The sequence below is a fragment of the Bubalus bubalis genome, chromosome 5 (assembly GCF_019923935.1).
Source record: "Bubalus bubalis isolate 160015118507 breed Murrah chromosome 5, NDDB_SH_1, whole genome shotgun sequence".
Lineage (NCBI taxonomy): Eukaryota > Metazoa > Chordata > Mammalia > Artiodactyla > Bovidae > Bubalus > Bubalus bubalis.
In genome coordinates this window covers 62,348,925-62,370,538 of record NC_059161.1, presented here as the reverse complement: position 1 = coordinate 62,370,538, position 21,614 = coordinate 62,348,925, and the positions used below count along the sequence as shown (strand labels likewise).

General features: G+C 41.1%; 1 protein-coding gene across 1 annotated transcript in view; it reads right to left on the bottom strand.

Moving 5' to 3' along the window:
• Nucleotides 1-881: 881 nt before the first annotated feature.
• USH2A (usherin) overlaps nucleotides 882-21,614 on the bottom strand; it is a 940,802-nt gene continuing 920,069 nt past the window's right edge. The window contains exons 73-75 of the mRNA XM_044943197.2: nucleotides 3,484-3,705; nucleotides 1,984-2,086; nucleotides 882-1,019 (exon numbers count right to left, since the gene is read on the bottom strand). Coding sequence (XP_044799132.2) covers nucleotides 1,997-2,086; nucleotides 3,484-3,705 — 312 coding nt within the window. The 3' untranslated portion in view covers nucleotides 882-1,019; nucleotides 1,984-1,996. The remainder of the gene's footprint in view (nucleotides 1,020-1,983; nucleotides 2,087-3,483; nucleotides 3,706-21,614) is intronic.

Sequence of the window (21,614 nt, the reverse complement as noted above, 5' to 3'; positions counted from 1 at the left end):
TGGGACCAGAGCCAGGAGGTTTACAGAGAGCTGTCTGCTGTCACCTCTGCAAAGGAGAAGTGGGTGAGGACTGGAGTCCCAGTGCACAGCATATGTTCTTTCAGGTTCTTCACAAAACCGGGTCTCCACATTAGGAACATGTGGAGGCTTTTAGAAGTACTGACACCTCAGCGCCACCCCAGACCAGCTGAATCAGAATATCTAGGGGTGAGTCTGACTGTTGAGTGGAGGCTTGGCACCAGGTACCACCTAAAGCAGGAAGACAACATCGCGTGCTTCTCTGAAATCGATACAAGTCATGTTCAGAGTGTTGCGGGGGTGGTGTGGGTGGAAGCCATGCAGGCTCTGTCCACTGTGAGCCAGGGGATCAAAACGTGAACGAGTCAGCTAATGAATTCATGGAACGAGTCAGCTAATGAATTCATGGATTTGTTTGTAGCAGTTCTAACGAGGGGGCAGAACTTGGGCTTAACACTGGTCTGCGCTTTTGACACTTACTGTTGGCAAGGCTTGTCCAGGAGTTGGTCATTCTGAGGAGCTGCTCTTCCGCAAATTTGGATAAAGTCTCAGTGCCCTCAAAGTCCATGGTCTTTCTTTGACTGCTGGACAGTTAGTGTGATTCCTCATTTTCAAGCAGAATAAGCAAAGTTATTCCTTGTGCTCCAAGTTTTGCCAGCTCAGCTTTGGGGACATCTACTTATCTCTGAATGTAATTCACAAAATATGTCCAACAATTGTGTTTGAGATATACAGACTCAAAAGTAAATTTCCCAGAATCATTAAGACCTCTAAAAATGAAGAAGAGGTTTTCTTACATTGTTTTCTGTGAAGAATAAACTTAAATACTTTTCATTTTATGTTTACTTGGGGAGGAAAATGTTTCTTGAGGTAGGACTTACCAATAACTTTCTAATCCAAATAAAGTATATAACAAAAACTTTTTGACTCATGGAAATTGGTCATTAGTCACTTTAACAGTTAAAGTACCCATTTCTCTTCTTAATGATTCTAGTAGTTCTCTGAAATGAAGGAATATAGGACAGATATATTAAACATGTATATTTCTATATTTATATATGTGTTATTTAAAAAATTTTCAAAGCTGGAAGGAACACATAAATTTTTTTCTTTAATTCCACGTAGGCTAGTTAAAAATGCAAATAAAACAGTAGTTTCCATATAGAATGTGCCAAGGTGAAGGTATTCCTGGGTATTCAGTGAATTGACAGAATTCTATAAAAAGTAATGACTGGAGTTTCAAAACTATGTAAAATATCAAAACAGTTCATTTTTCTCTTTGAAATATATAAGTTAGCTGCTTGTTCCTTAGATTTTTAGAAGATTCATACATGTAGGAACAGACATTTATAAGTGTATGTGGTTTGGTAAATACTTACCCCTAAACATCATAATCAAATAGAAACCTACACAGTCAAATGTGTAGCCTCAATGCAGAGTTTGTTTTTCTCTGAGTGTTTCGGCTTGATCTGACGTTGGGATTTGATTTTGCAGCTGTTACTAGAATGGTTCCTCACAGGTTTGTTTCAACTTCCATGAACATGGGGCTGAGAGCAGAAGCAGTGCTCTGCTGTGCAAAGCAGCAGCAATGACATCCTCTCAGGAGACCCCCTTAGCTTTTAAATTAGTAACTTACCTGTAGCAACTGTGGGCCAACCTGAAATCGCCACTGATTATTCATTTAAATAGCGGTGTCACTGCCAACATAGCCAAGTGACAGTTACGTGCTTAGTGTCCTCAAAATAAGGAGAGCAAAACAAGCATTTTCACTTGGACATAAAATTTCAGAAACCCCTCATTTTAGACTGCCAGAAAAACAACTTAGACCTCGATTAGGGAGAAATAATTTCAAAAACACTCATCTCTAAAGGATTATAGCATAACAAACAATGGCTTTTTAGCATTTATGATATCTGATAACCCATGGGGATGGAGTGTGGGGCCTGCATCCAGCTTATGTCTTACAGGTTTCCATCCTTCACAGGTGGGTGTCGGTGAATGTGGTGTGTTCCTTAGTCACAGAGCTGAAACCCTTGATGGCATTCATCAGGTCCTCTTCATCCACATACTGAAAAGACACCAATCGTCACTGGTTAGGATATTTGCTAGCAACAGTGTTACACAAAATGTATATCTTTTGAGCATTAAAAGGTTAAGACATGGCACAGTGTAAGCCTCAGTCTTCTCATCCGAAAGTGGGGAGGTTTCATATGATTCAGTTCAGAATTTAAGCAGAAGAGCCAGAATGCAAGCTGTTGTGCTTCATTGTGTCCCATCTCCTTACTGTGGGTTTTTGGGTTTTTTTTAATTGAATAGGGCTAGGAATACTGATTATAATGTTATAGGGAACAGATAATTTGCCACATATGGGTATCTTAAAAAGCTTTCACTGAATTGCTTTGCATACTGCCAGTTACTAGTATGGTCAAAAGTAAGCAAAAATGTCAGTACAATAGTGAAAAATGGGGGTGCTGTAATCAGTGCTTTTAAGATTCCCAGTTCCAAAAAAAAATTACGATTAGATGTGTGTCCTTGGGTAAGAGCACACATGCATCTAGCCTTCAATGTAATATATTGAACTATATGAAATTGCCATTTTGTATGTCAAAAATGATCAATTAACAAATTCTTTGTTTCAACCTAATATAATTATTCCTGACATAGAAACGTCACATCTGAAATGGAGTCATAGAATTCAGTAGTCATCATAACTTCAAACAGGCCCATGATTTTAAAGTCCTTATTATATATCATCATCCTAACCAACCAGAAGGACTATCAATTTTATTTTGTGTGTGTGTGACTGAAATCTGGAGCCATGAAAGTTTATTTCTTGCCATTAGTTAAGGAAGTCTTTATGAAAATCATCAACATTTCAGTGAAGCAAAAGTAAGAATTAGTGGGGGAGATAGTGAGTGAGAGTCAAATGTAGAACCAGAGCTAGGGACTCAAAAAAGTATTAGATAATGATGAGGTTAACTTTTTGTATCCCCTGGGCTGAAATTATGAAACGTGAGGTTTATACATACCAATGCTCTTACATTTATGATTTTCTGAGTTTTTTTGAAAGGAAACTATAGATCCTATTGAGAGACTCTCTTTCTCCTCTAACCATAAACCAGAAGGAAACTACGTATCTTTTTTTTTTCCTTTAGTAAAATAGGAGCTTGTACTTCATGTCTCAATTAGGCATGTTCCAGTGTTTTCAGTCATGTCCTGCCCAAGTTAATGAAGTAGAACCTGTTCATCTCTTCACTTACACATGAATGTATTTTTTAAGCCTCTATTGTGCGCCAAAAGAATAAGACAGTTTCTACCCCACTACTCAGGCAGGTAAGCATGTCGTTACAAAATAATTGGGTCAGTGGGCAGAGGGATGGAGTGAGCTATCTGGAGATGATTGCTCTGTGGGGCACAGGAAGCCATGCCACCTGCTAACAGGCTCCAGATTAGGGAACGACTCACCAGTCCGCTGTCATGGCCCACGATGGTTTCCCACAGCGAGTCGTCGATCAAGACCTTCTTGTCTTGAATGTCCATGAGTTGGCTGACACTCCGGTGGAGAGAGCCTTGGGAATAGGTCTGACTGCCGTGACTCTGACTTGGGATGCGCAGAACAGACAGGCTTCGGTGGCTCCTAATGCTCACAGGTGTCCCAGACTGGGGGATTTTGGTATCGGCTAAGCCCTGAAGAGAAAGTTGCTGTTGGTGAGTAAGGTCTAAAGAAAATGGGCTTTAAGCAAGATAGAAAATCATGTGTCACACATTGTCAGTGAAGGGAACATTGTCCCCATATCCTACAAAATTGAGTACATCAGGAATACTATAGCTCACAACTTCCTGGTAAAGTGAGCTAATAAGCTAATGGTCTCATTAGACAGCTGGTGTCCTTGGTGCCTCCAAGAGCTCATGTACTGGCTGGGGCACTGGCTGTGTTTCCCTGTGGACAGGGCTGCTGCATAGCAAAGCAGTAGAGTGAGGGTGAGGGGTAGCACGGTAAGCTCTTCATGGCCGTCAGCACAAAGCCTCCTTGACAACTTCCCTTCCCCAAAGGAAAGAGCAGTATTTTCTCATGGTCACTCACTAAGTGAGTAGTTGTATTTCACTTTAAAATTCCTAGATTTATCTACAGAACTTGACTCCTCCCTCCCTCTTTTCTCATCCCACCTTGTTCCCCTTGTTGCAAAGCCTCCAAAATAAAGAGGACCCAAAACACATCAGAAAGAAAAGCACTCTAGGATTAGGTTCTAGAATGTGCCATTAAGAAATGTAGCCGCTCTAAACATCAGGGTTCTGATTGAGCTGATTTAACCAAACTGTTTGGCTTATCATCATGCAGTTGACACACCATGCAGAGACCATGCATTATGTAGCACACAGGTACCTCCAAGTGCACAGTGTAACTTTTTAGGGTAACATTGCTTGACACATCAGATACATCAGCCACAGAGTCAAACTGAAAACAAAAGTGGAGTATCAGTCTGTGGAACATTTAAAAACAAATTCTATGGCAGGAAGAATCAAGATGGGGGAATAAAAAGGACTTTGGGTCTCACCTCCTCCCACAAATGCATCAGAAATACATCTACACGTGGATGGATTCTCACGTGATACCTTACTGAATGATGGCTGTAGATATCAGATACCCAGAAGTGCAAGAAAGAACTCCATATAACCAAGGGAAAAAGGAATCTGGATGGGACCTGGCCCCAGGGAAGGAGCCGTGGAAGAGGAAACTGTTCCTGCGCCCTGGGAAGCCCCTTCACTGGCCACGAGGTCAGTCTGGACAGAAAGTGAGCTTCAGAGACTTGGAAGAGAGTATACTGACTGGTGCTCTGGTTATGGTGGGAGCAGGCAGAAGACAGAGATCAGCAAAGAGGATTGGTGCTATCTTGCTGCAGTATGCGGCCGAAGATGCACACCTGCCTGTACACGCAGGGGCTGGATGCTGAAACTCGGGGTTCAGGACGGGCCCAGGGAGAGCACAGGTTGGCTACACAGAGACAGCCTGAAGGGGCTAAAGTGTGATTGCAGAAAAAGCCCAGGCCCACCCCAGCAGCAAAGTGCCATTGCTAAAGGGCATGTGAAGGGGTGGGCGTGGCCTGCCATAATAGCCTCTTTCATCAAGCTGCCTCTAAGGGATCTGGGAGCAGGACAGTAGGTGTTTCCACACCTGACACTAGTCTGGCCTCGGCAGCTATGGGCTTTGTGGCATGTACATGCAGAGGTGGGGCTGGGGGGCTTCCACAGCTCCTATGATGGCTCCAGGTACATGACCACTGCAGTCCCGACTTCAGGCACCTAAGGATCTGTGCTGGTGGCCTTGTAACCACAGCGCCTGAGGGACACCAAATGACTGCATTCCCAGTGGAGACGGTGCCAGGGGTATTGCCAACAGTTCATTCTGTGAGCCTGTGCAGGTGACACCACAGGATGCACCCCACAGTAGACAGCTCCGGGGAGGGAATACCCCAGCCAAAGCACCTCTCCCAGCAGGAGCTCTCCAGTTCTGGCTGCCTCTCACTGAAGCTCAGCAGTGGAACCGAGGGCTTCTACTCCAACAACTCAGGAGCAGGCCCTGACAGGCAGCGACAACACAGAGCGAAGAAGAGGCCCACTAAATGTGTGAAGGCGGGATTAGAACAAAAATGTTTACAGGTTGTAAAGAAATACAAAAGATGCTGAATAGCCAAAGCAATCTTGAGAAAGAAAAATGAAGCTGGAGGAATCAGACTCCCTGACTTCAGACTATACTACAGAACTACAGTAATCAAGAGTATGGCACTAAACAAAAACAAATATAGATCAATGGAACAGCATAGAAAGTTCAGAAATAACACCCAGGCACCTGTGGTCACCTAGTCTATGGCAAAGGAGGCAAGAATATACAGTGGAGAAAAGAGTTTCTTCAATAAGTGGTGCTGGGAAAACTGGACAGCTTCAAGTAAAAGGATGTGGACTCTGTGGGAGAGGGAGAGGGTGGGAAGATTTGGGAGAAGGGCATTGAAACATGTAAAATATCATGTATGAAACGAGTTGCCAGTCCAGGTTCGATGCACGATACTGGATGCTTGGGGCTGGTGCACTGGGACGACCCAGAGGGATGGTATGGGGAGGGAGGAGGGAGGAGGGTTCAGGATGGGGAACACATGTATACCTGTGGCGGATTCATTTTGATATTTGGCAAAACTAATACAATTATGTAAAATTTAAAAATAAAATTAAAAAAAAAAAAAAAGAACACTCTCCTAAGACCATACCCTAAAATAAACTCAAATGGATTAAAGACCTAAATGTAAGACCAGACACCATAAAGGAAAACAGGAAAAACACTTGCTGACATAAAGCACAGGAAGATCTTTTCTGACCCACCTCTTAGAGTGATGAAAACAAAAAGAGTAGGTAATAAAAGATACTCCTTACAAATGGCTTTACAGGCAAATTCTACCAAACATACAAAGAAAAATTTTAAACACTGATCCTTCTCTAACTCGTCCAAAAGACTGAAGAGAAGGGAACACTCCCAGGGACATTCAATTAAGCCACCATCACCCTGATACCAAAACCAGACAAAGACACCACCAAAAAGAAAATTACAGGCCAATATCATTGGTGAATATAGATGCAAAAATTCTCAACAAAATATTAGCAAACAGAATCCAACAATACATAAAAAAGATCAAACACCATGAACAACTTGGATTCATACTAGGGTCACAAGGCTGGTTCAACATATGTAAATCAATCAAGATGATACACCACATCAGAAAAGACAAACACCACATGATCATGTTAATAGATATATAAAAATCATTTGATAAAAGTTATCATCCATTTATGATTTAAAAAACTCTAGAAAGTGGGCACAGAGGGAACCAATCTCAACATAATAGGGCTATAAATGACAAATCCACAACAAACATCATGCTCAGGGGTGAAAAACTGAAAGTATTTCCTCCAAGATCAGGAAAAGACAAGGATGTCAAATCTCACCACTATTATTGACTATATTTTTGAAAGTCCTGCTGCTGCTGCTGCTAAGTCGCTTCAGTCGTGTCCGACTCTGTGCAACCCCATAGATGGCAGCCTACCAGGCTCCCCAGTCCCTGGGATTCTCCAGGCAAGAACACTGGAGTTGGTTGCCATTTCCTTCTCCAATGCATGAAAGTGAAAAGGGAAAGTGAAGTCACTCAGTTGTGTCTGACTCTTAGCAACCCCATGGACTGCAGCCTACCAGGCTCCTCCATCCATGGGATTTTCCAGGCAAGAGTACTGGATTGGGGTGCCATTGCCTTCTCCCTTTGAAAGTCCTAGTCAGAGCAATCAGAAGAAAAATGAAGAGAATCCAAATTGGAAAAGAGGCAAAATTGTCACTGTTTGCAAATGACATCATACTATACATATCAAAAGGTGCCACCAGGAAACTTTTAGAAACTATCAATGAATTTGATAAAGTTGCAGGATACAAAATTAATACATAGAAATCTCTTGCATTCCTATACACTAACAATGAAAGATTGGAGAGAGAAATTCAAGAAACAATCCCATTTACAACTGCATCAAAAAAAGAATAAATCCAAGGAAGCAATGGACCTGTACTCGGAAAACTATAAGATAGTGATGAAAGAAAGATGACACAGATGGAGAGATACAGCATATCCTTGGCTTAGACGAATCAATATTGTGAAAATGACTGCACAACCCAAAGCGGTCTACAGATGTAATGCAATCCCTATCAAAGTACCAGTGGCATTTTTCAAAGAACTAGAACAAAAATTTTTAGAATTTATAAAAGATCCTGAATAGCCAAAGCATCTTGAGAAAGAAAGACGTGCTGGAGGAATCAGGGTCCCTGACTTGACTACAAAACTACAGTAATCAAAACTGTACAGTTTTGGCACAAAAACAGAAATATGGATCAATGGTACAGGATAGAGCCTATAAATAAACCCATGCACCTATCATCTACCTATGAAGAGAGGCAAGAATATACCAATGAGAAAAGATGGTTTCTTCAATAAGTGGTCCTGGGGAAAAATGGGCAGCTACAAGTAAAAGAATGAAATTAGGACAATTCCTAAGACCATACATGAAAATAACTCAAAATGGATTAAAGACCTAAATGTAAGTCCAGACACTATATAACTCTTGGTGGGAAGTATAGGCAGAACATTCTTTGAGATAAGCAAGAATCTTTTCATATATGCAGCAAGATATTTTCACATTTACCTCCTAGAGTATGGTAAATAAACAAGTAAGATGTAATTAAACTTAAAAAGTTTTGCACAGCAAAGGAAAACACTGAAATCAAAAAGACAAACCACAGAATGGGAAAAAAATATTTGCAAACCATGTGACCAGAAAGGGATTTATCACCAAAGGGTATGAACAGCTCATACAGCTCAATAAAAAAATGAAAGCACAATCAAAATATGGGCAGAAAATCCAGACATGTCTCTACAGGAGACATCTAGGTGACCAAAAAAAACAAAACAAAACAAAACAACAACAAAAAAAAAAACAGGTGAAGAGATGCTCAATATCACATTATTAGACAAATGCAAATAAAAACTGCAATGAAGTATCACCTCGCAGCTGTCAGAATGGCCATCATCAAAAAGTCTGAACAATAATTGCTTGTGGAGAAAGGGGAACCCTCCTATCCCTGTTGGTGGGAATGCAAATTGGTACAGCCACTATGGAGAACAGGATGGAGGCTCCTAAAGAAACTAAAACTACCATATGATCCAGCATTCACACACCTGGGCATATATTCAGAGAAAACCATAGCAGGAAAAAGTAAACGCAGACCAGTGTCCATTGCAGCACTATTTACAGCAGCCAGGACATGGAAGCAATCTGCATGTCCATCAGCAGATGTGGTATATACACATAATGGACTATTACCCCGCCATTAAAGAAGGAAACAATGCCATTTAAAGGAACATGGATGGACCTAGAAATCATACTAAGGGAAGTAAGCCCAACAGACAAAGGCAAATGTCATATGATACCACTTATATGTGAAATCTAAACATGATACAAATGAACTTAAAAAACAGAAACAGACTCACAGACTTAGAAAATAAACTTATGGTTACAAAGGGGAAAGTTACAGGTAGGAATAAATTAGAAGGTTATGATTAACATATATACACTACTGTGTATAAAACAGATAATCAACAAGGACCTAATATATATATAGCACAAGGAACTCAATGTAATACTCCGTAATAATCTATTTGGGAAAAGAATCTGAAACAGCATTAATGTATGTACTGTTGATTTTCAGTCATCCAGTCATAGCTGACTCTCTGTGACCCCATGGACTGTAGCACGCCAGGCATCCCTGTTCCTCACCATCTCCTGAAGTTTGCCCAGGTTCATTTCCATTGCATCAGTGATGCCATCCAGCCATCTCACTGACACCCTCTTCTGTCCTCAATGTTTCCCAACATCAGGGACTTTTCCAATGAGTTGGCTGTTCACATTAAGTGACCAAAATATCAGCTTCAGCATCAGTCCTTCCAATGAATATTCAGGGTTGACTTCCTTTAAAATTGACTGGTTTGATCTCCAAGGGACTCACAGGAGTCTTCTCCAGTCTTCTCTAGTTCAAAGGCATCAATTCTTTGGTGCTCTGCCCTCTTTACAGTCCAGCTCTCACAACTGTATGTGACCATCAGGAAGACCATAGTCTTGACTATACAGACCTTTGTCGCAGAGCGATGTCTCTGTTTTTCAACACACTCTCTAGGTTTGTCATAACTTTCTTGCCAAGAAGCAATCATCTGATTTCATGGCTGTAGTCACCATCTTCAGTGATTTTAGAGCCTAAGAAGAGGAAATCTGTCACTGCTTCCACCTTTTTCCCTTCTATTTGCCACGAAGGAATGGGATTGGATGTCATGATCTTAGTTTTTTTTTAATATTTATTTTTAAGTCAGCTTTTTCACTCCCCTCCTTCACCCTCATCAACAGATTCTTTAGTTCCTCTTTGCTTTCTGCCATTAGAGTGGTATCATCTGAGATTGTTAATGTTTCTCCGACCTATCTTGATTCCAGCTTGTAACTCATCCAGCCCGGCATTTCTCATGATGTGCTCAGTGTATAAGTTACACAGGGTGACAACAGATAGCCCTGTCATACTTCTTTCTCAATCCTGAACCAACCAGTTGTTACATACAGGGTTCTAACAGTTGCTTCTTGACTTGCATACAGGTTTCTCAGGAGACAAGTAAGATGGTCTGGTATTCCCATCTCTTTAAGAGCTTTCCACAGTTTGTTATGATCCACACAGTCAAAGGCTTTAGTGTAGTTGATGAAACAGAGGTAGATGTCTTTCTGGAATTCCCTTGCTTTCTCTATGATCCAGTGAATGTTGACAATATGTACTGCTGCTGCTGCTAAGTCACTTCAGTCATGTCCAACTCTGTGCGACCCCATAGACGGCAGCCCACCAGTCTCCCCCATCCATGGGATTCTCCAGGCAAGAACACTGGAGTGGGTTGCCATTTCCTTCTCCAATGCATGAAAGTGAAAAGTGAAAGTGAACTTGCTCAGACGTGTATGACTCTTCACGACCCCATGGACTGCAGCCTACTAGGCTCCTCTGCCCATGGGATTTTCCAGGCAGGAGTACTGGAGTAGGGTGCCATTGCCTTCTCCGACAATATGTACTATGTATAACTAAATCACTTTGCTGTATAGCTGAAACTAACACATCAATGTAAATCAACTATACTTCAGTATAAACTAAACTATTTTAAGATAAATAAGGAAAATAAAAACTTTTCTGTGAAAGACACAAAAAATAAATTAAAAATGCATTGAGGCAAATGACAATGAAAACACAACCATACAAAATCTGGGCAATGCAGCAAAAGTAGTTCTGGTGACTCAGAAGTTCACAGCTATATAGAATTTCTTTAAGAACAAGAAAAATTTCTAATAACACACCATCTAAAAGAGTTAGGAAAGGAAGAAACAAAACCTAAAGTCAGCAGAAACAAGCAGATAAAAAAGATCAGATAGGAAATAAATTAGAGATTTTAAAGTTATAGAAAAAGATGCAACCAAAGTAAAGAAGAAAAGGAAGAGGAGAATTGACAACTGATACTACAGAAATGAACAAAGAGAAAACTGTGAAGAATTATTTTGTCAACAAATTCAACAACGTACAGGAAACAGACAAGTTTTGAGAAACACAGTGTACCAAAACTAAGAAGAAATAAGATTACCTGAACAGTCCAATCACTACAAGTGGGACAGAATCTGTAATTTAAATAAAACTTACAAACAAAACTCCAGGGCCAGATGTTTTCTCAGGCAAATTCTGCCAAACATACAAAGAAAAACATCGATCCTTCCCAAACTCTTCCAAAAGACTAAAGAGGAGGGAACACTCCCTAAGGCATTCCATGAGCATACCAACCCTGATACCACAACCAGTGAAAGTGAAAGTTGCCCAGCCATGTCCGACTCTTTGTGACCCCACGGACTATGCAGTCCATGGAATTCTCCAGGCCAGAATACTGGAGTGGGGAGCCTTTCCCTTCTCCAGGGGATCTTCCCAACCCAGGGATCAAACTCAGGTCTCCTGCATTGTAGGCAGATTTTTTACCAGCTGAGCCACAAGGGAAGCCCAAGAATACTGAAGTGGATAATCTATCCCTTCTCCAGTGTATCTTCCTGAGCCAGGAATCGAACCAGGGTCTCCTGCATTGCCAATAGACTTACCAACTGAGCTATCATGAAAGCCCCACCACAACTAACGTCACTACCAAAAAAGATCCCAGGGACGGGGGAGCCTGGTGGGCTGCCATCTATGGGGTCGCAGAGGGACATGACTATGGGGACATGACTGAAGTGACGCAGCAGCAGCAGCATTGATGAATACAGATAGAAAAATTCTCAACAAAATATCAGCAAACCAAATCCAACAATACATAATGGATATCATATACCATGAATAACTTGGATTCATCCCAGGGTCACAAGTATGGTCCAACAAATGTAAATCAGTCAATGAACTATGACACATCAAAAAAGAAAAACACCACATGATCTTCTCAATAGAAATAGAAAAAGCATTTGATAAAATTCATCACCCATTTAGGATTTAAAAAAAAAAACCTCTCCAGAAAGTGGGCATAGAGGGAACCAATATCAACATAATAAGGCCATATTTGGCAAATGCTCAGCAAATACAATTTTCAATGGTGAAAAACTAAAAGCGTTTCCCCTAAGATCAGGAAAAGACAAGGATGTCCACTCTTGCCACTATTATTCAACATGCTTTTGAAAGTCCTAGCATGGCAATCAGAGAAGAAAAAGAAAAAGAATCGTAATTGGAAAAGAAGAAGTAAAACTGTCACTATTTGCAAATGATATGATACTATATGTACAGAATTCTAAAGATGCCATCAGAAACATTTTAGGGGCCATCAATGAATTTGGTAAAGTGACAGGATACAAAATTAATACACAGAAATCTCTTGCCTTCCTATACACTAACAGTGAATGATCAGAAAGAGAAATTCAGGAAACAATCCCATTTACCAGTACCTCAAAAAGAATAAAACAATTATGAATAAATTTATCTAAGGAAGCAAGAGACTCATACTCAGACAACTGTAAGATTTTGATGAAATCAAAGATGGCACAAAGAGATGGAGAGATATAGCATAGCATTGGATTAGAAGAATCAATATTATCAAAATGACTATACTACCCAAAGCAATCTATAGATGCAATGCATTTCTATCAAATTATCAATGGCATTTTTCACAGAATTAAAACCAAAAGACCCCAAATAGCCAAAGTAACATAAGAAAGAAAAATGGAATGGGAGAAATCAGGCTACCTGACTTGATACTACAAAAACTATGGTAAACAAAACAGTACCGTATTGGAACAAAAACAGAAATGTATATCCATGGTACAGGATTGAAAGTCCAGAAATAAACCCATGCACCTGCTATCACCTACTCTAAGACAAATAAGGCAAGGACATACAATGGAGAAAAGATAATTTCTTCAGTATGTGGTGCTGGGAAAAGTGGACAGCTACAAGTAAAAGGATGAAATTAGAATACTTTCTAACATCATACACAAAAATAATTCAAAATGGATTAAAAACCCCAATGTAATTCCAGACATTATAAAACTTAGAGGAAATACAGGCAGAACATTCTTTGACATAAACTGCAGTAAGATTTTTTCTGATATACCTTCTACAGTAAGGAAAATAAAAATAAAAACAAATGAATGAGACCTAATTAAACATAAAAAGATTTGCACAGCAAAGGAAACCACTGACAAAAAGGCAAACCATAGAATGGGGGAATAAAACATTTGCAAATGATGTGATCTACAAGGGGTTACTCTCCAAAGTGTATAACCAGCTCATGCAGCTCAATATTGAAAAAAAAAAACAAAACAAAAAAATGACAATCAGAATATGGGCAGAAGGTCCAAATAGACATTTCTCTACAGAATGTATACAGATGGCCAAAAAACACATGAAAAGATGCTCAATATCACTAATTATTAGAGAAATGTAAATCAAAACTACAATGAGGTATCACCTCACAGCAGTAAGGATGAGTGGAGTGAAGTCGCTCGGTCGTGTCCGACTCTTTGCCGACCCCATGGACTGTAGCCTACCAGATTCCTCCATCCATGGGATTTTCCAGGCAAGAATATTGGAGTGGGTTGCCATTTCCTTCTCCAGGAGATCTTCCCGACCCAGGGATTGAAGCCGGGTCTCCCACATTGTAGACAGACGCTTTACCATCTGAGCCACCAGGGAAGAAGCAGTAAGGATGGCCATCATCAAAAAGTCTATAAACAATAAATGCTTGAGAGGGTGTGGAGAAAAGGGAACCCTCCTACACTGTCAGTGGGAATATAAATTGTAAACAGTCTCTATCAAGAACAGCACGGAGTTTCCTTAAAAATCTTGAGCTACCATATAACACAGCATTCCCATACCTGGGCGTATATCCAGAGAAATTCCCATTTGGGAAAGGTACACGTGCCCCAATGTTAACTGCAGCACTGTTTACAATAGTGATGACATGGAAGAAACACAAACGTACATTAAAAGATGAATGGACAAACATGTGGTACATACACCTAATGGATTATTACTCAGTCATTAAAGGAGGAAATAATGCCATTTGAAGCAACACTGATGGACCTAGAAATCACCATACTAAGTGAAGTGAGTCAAACAGAGGAAGACAAATATCATATGATATCTCTTATATGTGGAGTCTAAACATGGTATAAATGAACTGACAAAAAAAGAAACAGACTCATAGACTTAGAAAACAAACATATAGTTACAAAGGGGAAGTTATGGGTAAGGATAAATTAGGAGGTTGTGAATAACATATACACACTACTATATATACAACAGATAATCAACAGGGACCTAATGTATGGCACAGAGAACTCTGCTTAATATTCTGTAATACGCTATATGGGGAAAGAATCTGAAACAGCATTAACGTATATATGTGTCTAGTCAAGGCTATGGTTTTTCCAGTGGTCATGTATGGATGTGAGAGTTGGACTGTGAAGAAGGCTGAGCACCGAAGAATTGATGCTTTTGAACTGTGGTGTTGGACAAGACTCTTGAGAGTCCCTTGGACTGCAAGGAGATCCAACCAGTCCATTCTGAAGGAGATCAGCCCTGCATTTTCTTTGGAAGGAATGATGCTAAAGCTGAAACTGCAGTACTTTGGCCACCTCATGCGAAGAGTTGACTCATTGGAAAAGACTCTGATGCTGGGAGGGATTGGGGGCAGGAGGAGAAGGGGACGACAGAGGATGAGATGGCTGGATGGCATCACTGACTCGATGGACGTGAGTCTGAGTGAATTCTGGGAGTTGGTGATGGACAGGGAGGCCTGGTGTGCTGCAATTCATGGGGTCGCAAAGAGTCGGACACGACTGAGCGACTGAACTGAACTGAACTGAACCGTCTCACACTGATCAGAAACAAATGTAAGAGTGGCTGTACAGAAAAGGGAACCCTCTTGTATTACTGGTGGGAATGTGAACTGGTGCAGCAACTGTGGAAAAAAAAGTATGGAGGGTCGTCAAAAAACTAAAAATAGAGCTACCATATGATCCAGCAATCCCACCCCAGGGCATATATCCAGAAAAAAAAATTAATTAAAAAAGATACATGTAACCAATGGAAATTTGCTGTATGACTCAGGCAGCTCAAACTGGAGCTCTGTAACAACCTAAAGGGGTGCAGAAAGGTGGGAGGTGGGAGGGAGGTTCATGAGTGAGGGGACATATGTATACTCATGGGTAATTCATGTTGATGTATGGCAGAAATCAAACCAATATTGTAAAGCAATTAGCCTCAATTAAAAATAAATTTAAAAAATATATGTACCCCAATGTTCACAGCAGGACTATTTACAAAGTCAAGATACGGAGACAACTTAAATGCCCATCAACAGAGCAATGGATAAAGAAGATGTAGTACATATATACAATGGAATATTACTCAGCCACAAAAAAGAATGAAATAATGCCATTTGGAGCAACATGGATGGGCCTAGAGATTATCACACTAAGTGAAATAAGTCAGAGAGAAAGACAAATACCATACAATATTACTTATGATGGAATCTAAAATACAAAACTAATGAACCCATATACAACAGGGACAGACTCACAAACATAGAGAACACACTTTTGTTTGCCAGTGGGGAGGTAAATGGGGGAGGAATGGATAGGGAGTTTTCGATTAGCAGATAACAAAGAATTTTATATACAATGAATAGACAAGGTCCTACTCTACAGCACACAGAACCATAATCAATATCCCCAGATAAGCCATAGTGGAAAAGAATACAAAAAAGCATGCATACATATATATGTATAACTGGATCACTTTGCTGTACAGCAGACATCAACACAACATTGTAAATCAACTCTACGTCAATAAAACAAGCAAACAAAACCCAAATTCTTTGTGCTTCTCCAAAGGCAGCATAAGCATATCCAAACATTAATACTATTTGGAGATGCATTTTCAGATATGTACAGAGTTCTACAATATAAAAGTTTTGGTGAGCAGAGACTTAGCGCCATGCTGACATTTGTTATTAAAGAATGAAAGGATCTTCAAATCAGTAATTACATTACAGTTGTCCTTCAATTTACAAGGGGAATGGGCCTCAGGACCCTGGCCTTGTACCAGAATTGGAGGATGCTCTAGTCCCACAGTCAGCCCTCTGTCTGTGGGTGTGGAACCTGTAGAGACTTGGGCTGACTGTGCAAGTGAAACCTGCACTTAAACTTAGCTGGACTCAATTTATGCTGTGTCATTTTGAAAATGTTAAAAAAAATTTCAGTATTAAACAATACAAACAATTCTCTCATTCTCTGGCACTACTGACCCATTTACCTCTGTTCAGGGTGGAGCTTTAAATTCTTTTGCCAATTTGTCTCTGACCTCAGAGAGTATCTTAGCTGTTCAGGGGACAGGAGTGCCTGGGACAGGATTACAGTAAGCGATCTAACTTCTCAACAACACTGCATTGCTCTTTGTAGGAGCATGTGGTGGAGAAGGCAATGGCACCCCAATCCAGTACTTTTGCCTGGAAAATCCCATGGACAGAGAAGCCTGGTAGACTGCAGTCCATGGGGTTGCTAGAGTCAGACATGACTGAGCGACTTCACTTTGACTTTTCACTTTCATGCATTGGAGAAGGAAATGGCAACCCACTCCAGTGTTCTTGCCTGGAGAATCCCAGGGACGGGGAAGCCTGGTGGGCTGCCGTCTATGGGGTCGCACAGAGTCGGACACGACTGAAGCGACTTAGCAGCAGCAGCAACAGCAGCAGGAGCATGTGGTAGAGCAGAGTTCTAGAACTGCATCATTCATCACTGAAACTTTCCACCTGATCATAGCAACTGCCCATTCCCCCCTCCCCCAGCCCCTGGCAATACCACTCTGGGCTTTGCTTCCCTGACTTTGACTATGTAAATACCTCACATAAATGGAATTGCAAAGTCACGTCCCTGTGCAGGTTCTACTGGCTATGGGACTGTATACACAGCTCACAGCAACTAAACCATCTTTTCATTCATTGAGGGCTGTCCTCAAACTTCACTGAGCTCAGACCTCCCGAGGCTGCTGGAAATGGTGGATTCTCCGGTTTACTCCTCAGAGACTCAGGACTGCCTCCAAGGTGATGCTGATACCAATATTTAGGACCTCACTTGGACAAAACCATGCTTAACAAGACTCAGGAAAACCCCATGCAAAGGAACCATCCTGATATTAACTTGCCCACAGAAATGACCTGCTTGCTTCTTGATCACTAACTCAACCCAAGAGGCAAAAGTAGATTCCTCCTCAGGACAGGCTACCAGACAGAGGAGTCTGTCTGGAGGGAGGGACAGAAATGATCCCTGAACCCAGTTCTGGATGCTACTGGCCTGTGGGTTTGTCTCCTGTAACTCACGTCATGTCATAGAGATGTACCTGAGCGACCACCCCATCCACCTTCTCCACACACTCGATGGGTCCCAGTGTGAGTCATCTCCCAGGTCAGCTAAACAGACGTTTCCAGCCTTCCTGGCTCCTCTCTCCATCAGCGCAGAGAACGTCACTGTCCAATACGGGAAAACTCTGCAGTGTCATCCCCTCAAGGAGAGTCTCCTCAGGACTCTCCCCTGAACAGAAGCACATGGCCCCGGCTCGAACTGATCACTCAGCAGCAATACCTTCAGCAGATGGCCTGCACAAGGACCCAGATGCTCAGGGAGGAGGGAAGCTTGGAGGAGGAGCCAGGAGAGAGGATCCGGTTGTCAAGGGAGCCAAGGGCTAGGGGATAGAGAGCATCTTTCTTGCTTTCCCACCACCCAGTCACTGTCCCCCAGCTGCTTCCTGCACCAGCCGCAGTCCACGGGTCTCTGAGAGACTGTGGCTGTCTTTTGCCCTCAAGGCTTCTGCTACTTGGCTGTGATCTCACTTTCTCGGGACTTTTTCGTCTGCTCATTGCTCTGTCTTTGAAAAGTGAACAGGTCTGGAAGGTGGGCAGTGCTATCATTCCTTCATTTCTATGTTGTTAAGTCTTGAAACTTCAGCACTTTGACCAGGTTTCTGTGCTCAATTTGGATATGCTGTGATAACTGATTTACAATGAGAAATACATATTTGATCTTTGTCTGGATTCTGGCACAGGACTTCTCAAATCATTTGTTGTCCAGTCACTAAGTCTTGTGTGACTCTTTGTGACCCCATGAACTGCAGCATGCCAGGCTTCCCTGTTCTTCATTATCTTCCAGGGCTTGCTAAAACTCATGTCCACTGGGTCGGTGATTCCATCCAAACATCTTATCCTCTGTTGCTCTCTTCTCTTCCTGCCCTCAATCTTTCCCAGCACCAAGGTCTTTTCCCATGAGTTGGCTCTTTGCATCAGGTGGCCGAAGTATTGGAGCTTCAGCTTCAGCATCAGTCCTTCCAATGAACACCCAGGACTGATTTCCTTTAGGATTGACTGGTGGGATGTCCTCGAAGTCCGAGGGACTCTCAAGAGTCTTCTCCAGCATCACAGTTCAAAGGCATCAGTTCTTTGGTTCTCAGCCTTCTTTATGGTCCAACTCTCACATCCATACATGACTACAGGAAAAAAACATAGCTTAGACTATACAGACCTTTTTTGGCAAAGTAATGTCTCTGCTTTTTAATACACTGTCTAGGTTTGTCATAGCTTTTCTCCCAAGGAGAAAGTGTCTTTTAATTTCATGGCTGCAGTCACCATCCACAGTAATTCTGGAGCTCCATAAAATAAAATAAAATCTGCCACTGTTTCCATTTTCCCCCATCTATTTGCCATGAAGTGATGGGACTGGATGCCATGATCTTCGTTTCTTGAATGTTGAGTTTTAAGCCAGCTTTTTCACTTTCCTCTTTCCCCTTAAACAAGAAGCTCTTTAGTTCCTCTTCACTTTCTGCCATTAGGGTTGTTTCATCTGCATATCTAAGGTTGCTGATATTTCTCCCAGCAATCTTGATTCCAGCTTGTGATTCATCCAGCCCAGCATTTCACATGATGTACTCTGCATATAAGTTAAATAAGCCAGGGTGACAATATACAGCCTTGATGTACTCCTTTCTCAATTTGGAACGTCTTTTGTTCCATGTCTGGTTCTAATTGTTGCTTCTTGACTTGCATACAGATTTCTCAGGAGGCAGGTAAGGTGGTTTGATATTCCCATCTCTTGAAGAATTTTCCACAGTTTGTTGTGATCCACACAGTCAAAGGCTTTAGTGTAGTCAATGAAGCCCATGTTTTTCTGGAACTCTCTTGCTTTTTCTACGATCCGGCAGATGTTGGCAATTTGATCTCTGGTCCCTCTGCCTTTTCTAAACCCAGCTTGTACGTTTGGAAGTTCTCAGTTCACATACTGTTGAAGCCTAACTTGAAGGATTTTGAGCATTATCTTGCTAGCATGTGAAATGAGTACAACTGTATGGTAGTTTAAACATTTGTTGGCATTGCACTTCTTTGAGATTAGGATGAAGTCTTGGAATGAGAAATACATATTTGATCTTTGTTTGGATTCTGGCACAGGGCTTCTCAAATACTTAGAATTTTCTAAATAATTAGCATGACAAATGTGTCTTTTGTTATGTTAATGAAGTGACTTTTGGTTGCACTTAATTTGGGGGCTGACTGCCAGGGAAACCAACGCCTTGATTAAAGGGTCAGATTTTTAGTCTCACCCTCTGCTCTCCAGAGAGGAGAGAAGGAATGGGGGTTGAATCAATCACCAATGGCCAATAACAATCAGTCACGCCTATATAAAGAAACCTCCATAACCACCACCCCTGCCCCCAACATGGGGCCCAGATAGCTTCTGAGTTGTTGTGCACATGGAGATTTGGGGAGAGTGGTGCATTTGGGGCATGGATGCCCTGGGTCCTTCCCCTAGACCTTGCCCTCTGCAAGGTCTCTTCCATTAGTTGTTACTGACATATATCCTTTTATAAGAAACTAGTGATGCAGTAAGTAAAATGTTTCTCTGGGTTTTGTGAGTTGTCCTAGCAAATTGTTTGAATGCAAAGAGTGGGTTGTGGGACATTATTACAAAACTACAGTAATCAAAGCAATATGGGACTGGCACAAAAAACATGTGGATCAATGGAACTGAATAAAGAGCCCAGAAATAAATACACACACGTATGGTCAATTAACAAAGGAGACAGCAAAATACAATGGGGAAGGAAAGTCTCTTCAACAGTGGTGTTGGGAAAGCTGGACAACCACACACATGTCAATGAAATTAGAACACACCCTCATACCATGCACAAAAATATACTCAAAATGGCTTAAAGTCTTAAATATAAGACACGACACTATCAAACTCTTAGAAGGGAACACAGATCAAACATTCTCTGACATAAATCGTACTAATGTTTTCTTAGGTCAGTCTCCCAAGGCAATAGAAATAAAAGCCAAAACTCATCAAATGGGGCCTAATCAAACTTATACACTTTTGCACAGCAAAGGAAACCATAAACCAAATGAAAAGGCAACTTATGGACTGGGAAAAAATATTTGCAGATATGTAAGCCCAACAAGGGATTAATTTCCAGAATATATAAATGGTTCATACAACTCAATAAAGAAAAACAAACAACCCATTTAAAAAATGAGCCAAAGACCTAAATAGACATTTCTCCAAAGAAGACACACAGATGGCCAATAAACACATGAAAAGATGCTCAATATTGCTAATTATTTGATGAATGCACATCAAAACTACAATGAGATACCACCACACACTCATCAGAATGGCTAGCAGAAACAAAGTCACAAACAATAAATGCTGGCAGAAGAGGGAACTCTCCTATACACGTGGTAGGAGTCTAAATTGGTATCACTATGGAAAACAACATGGAGGTTCCTCAAAAACCTAAAAATACAGTTGTCCTATGATCCAGTGATCATACCCCTTGGGCATATGTCCAGACAAAACTCTAGTTTGCAAAGATACATGCAGCCACAATGTTCGTAACAGCACTATTTACGATACCCAAGATATGGAAACAACTTAAATGTCTATCAACAGATGAATGGATAAAGAAGATGTGTTGTTTTACACAGTGGAATATTTACTCAGACATAACAAAGAATGAAATAATGCCATCAGTAGTAACATGGAAGGACCTAGAGATTATCATACTAAGTGAAGTAAGCCAAAGTCGAAGACAAGTGCTGTATGATAATACCTATGGTGGAATCTAGAATATGTCACAAATGAATTTATCTATGAAACAGAAACAGACCTAAGGGCACAGAGAACAGACTTGCGGTTGCCAAGGGGCAGGGATATGGAGGCGGTAAGGACTGGGAGTTTGGGATTAGTAGATGCAAACTATTGTATACAGGGTGGATAAGTAACTAGGTCCTACTGTACAGCAGGAGAATTATGCTCAATATCCTTTGATAATGCACAATAGAAAAAAATAAGAAAATGAATATATATATATATGTGTATGTATAACTGAATCTCTCTGTCCTTCAGCAAAATCAACACATTATAAATCA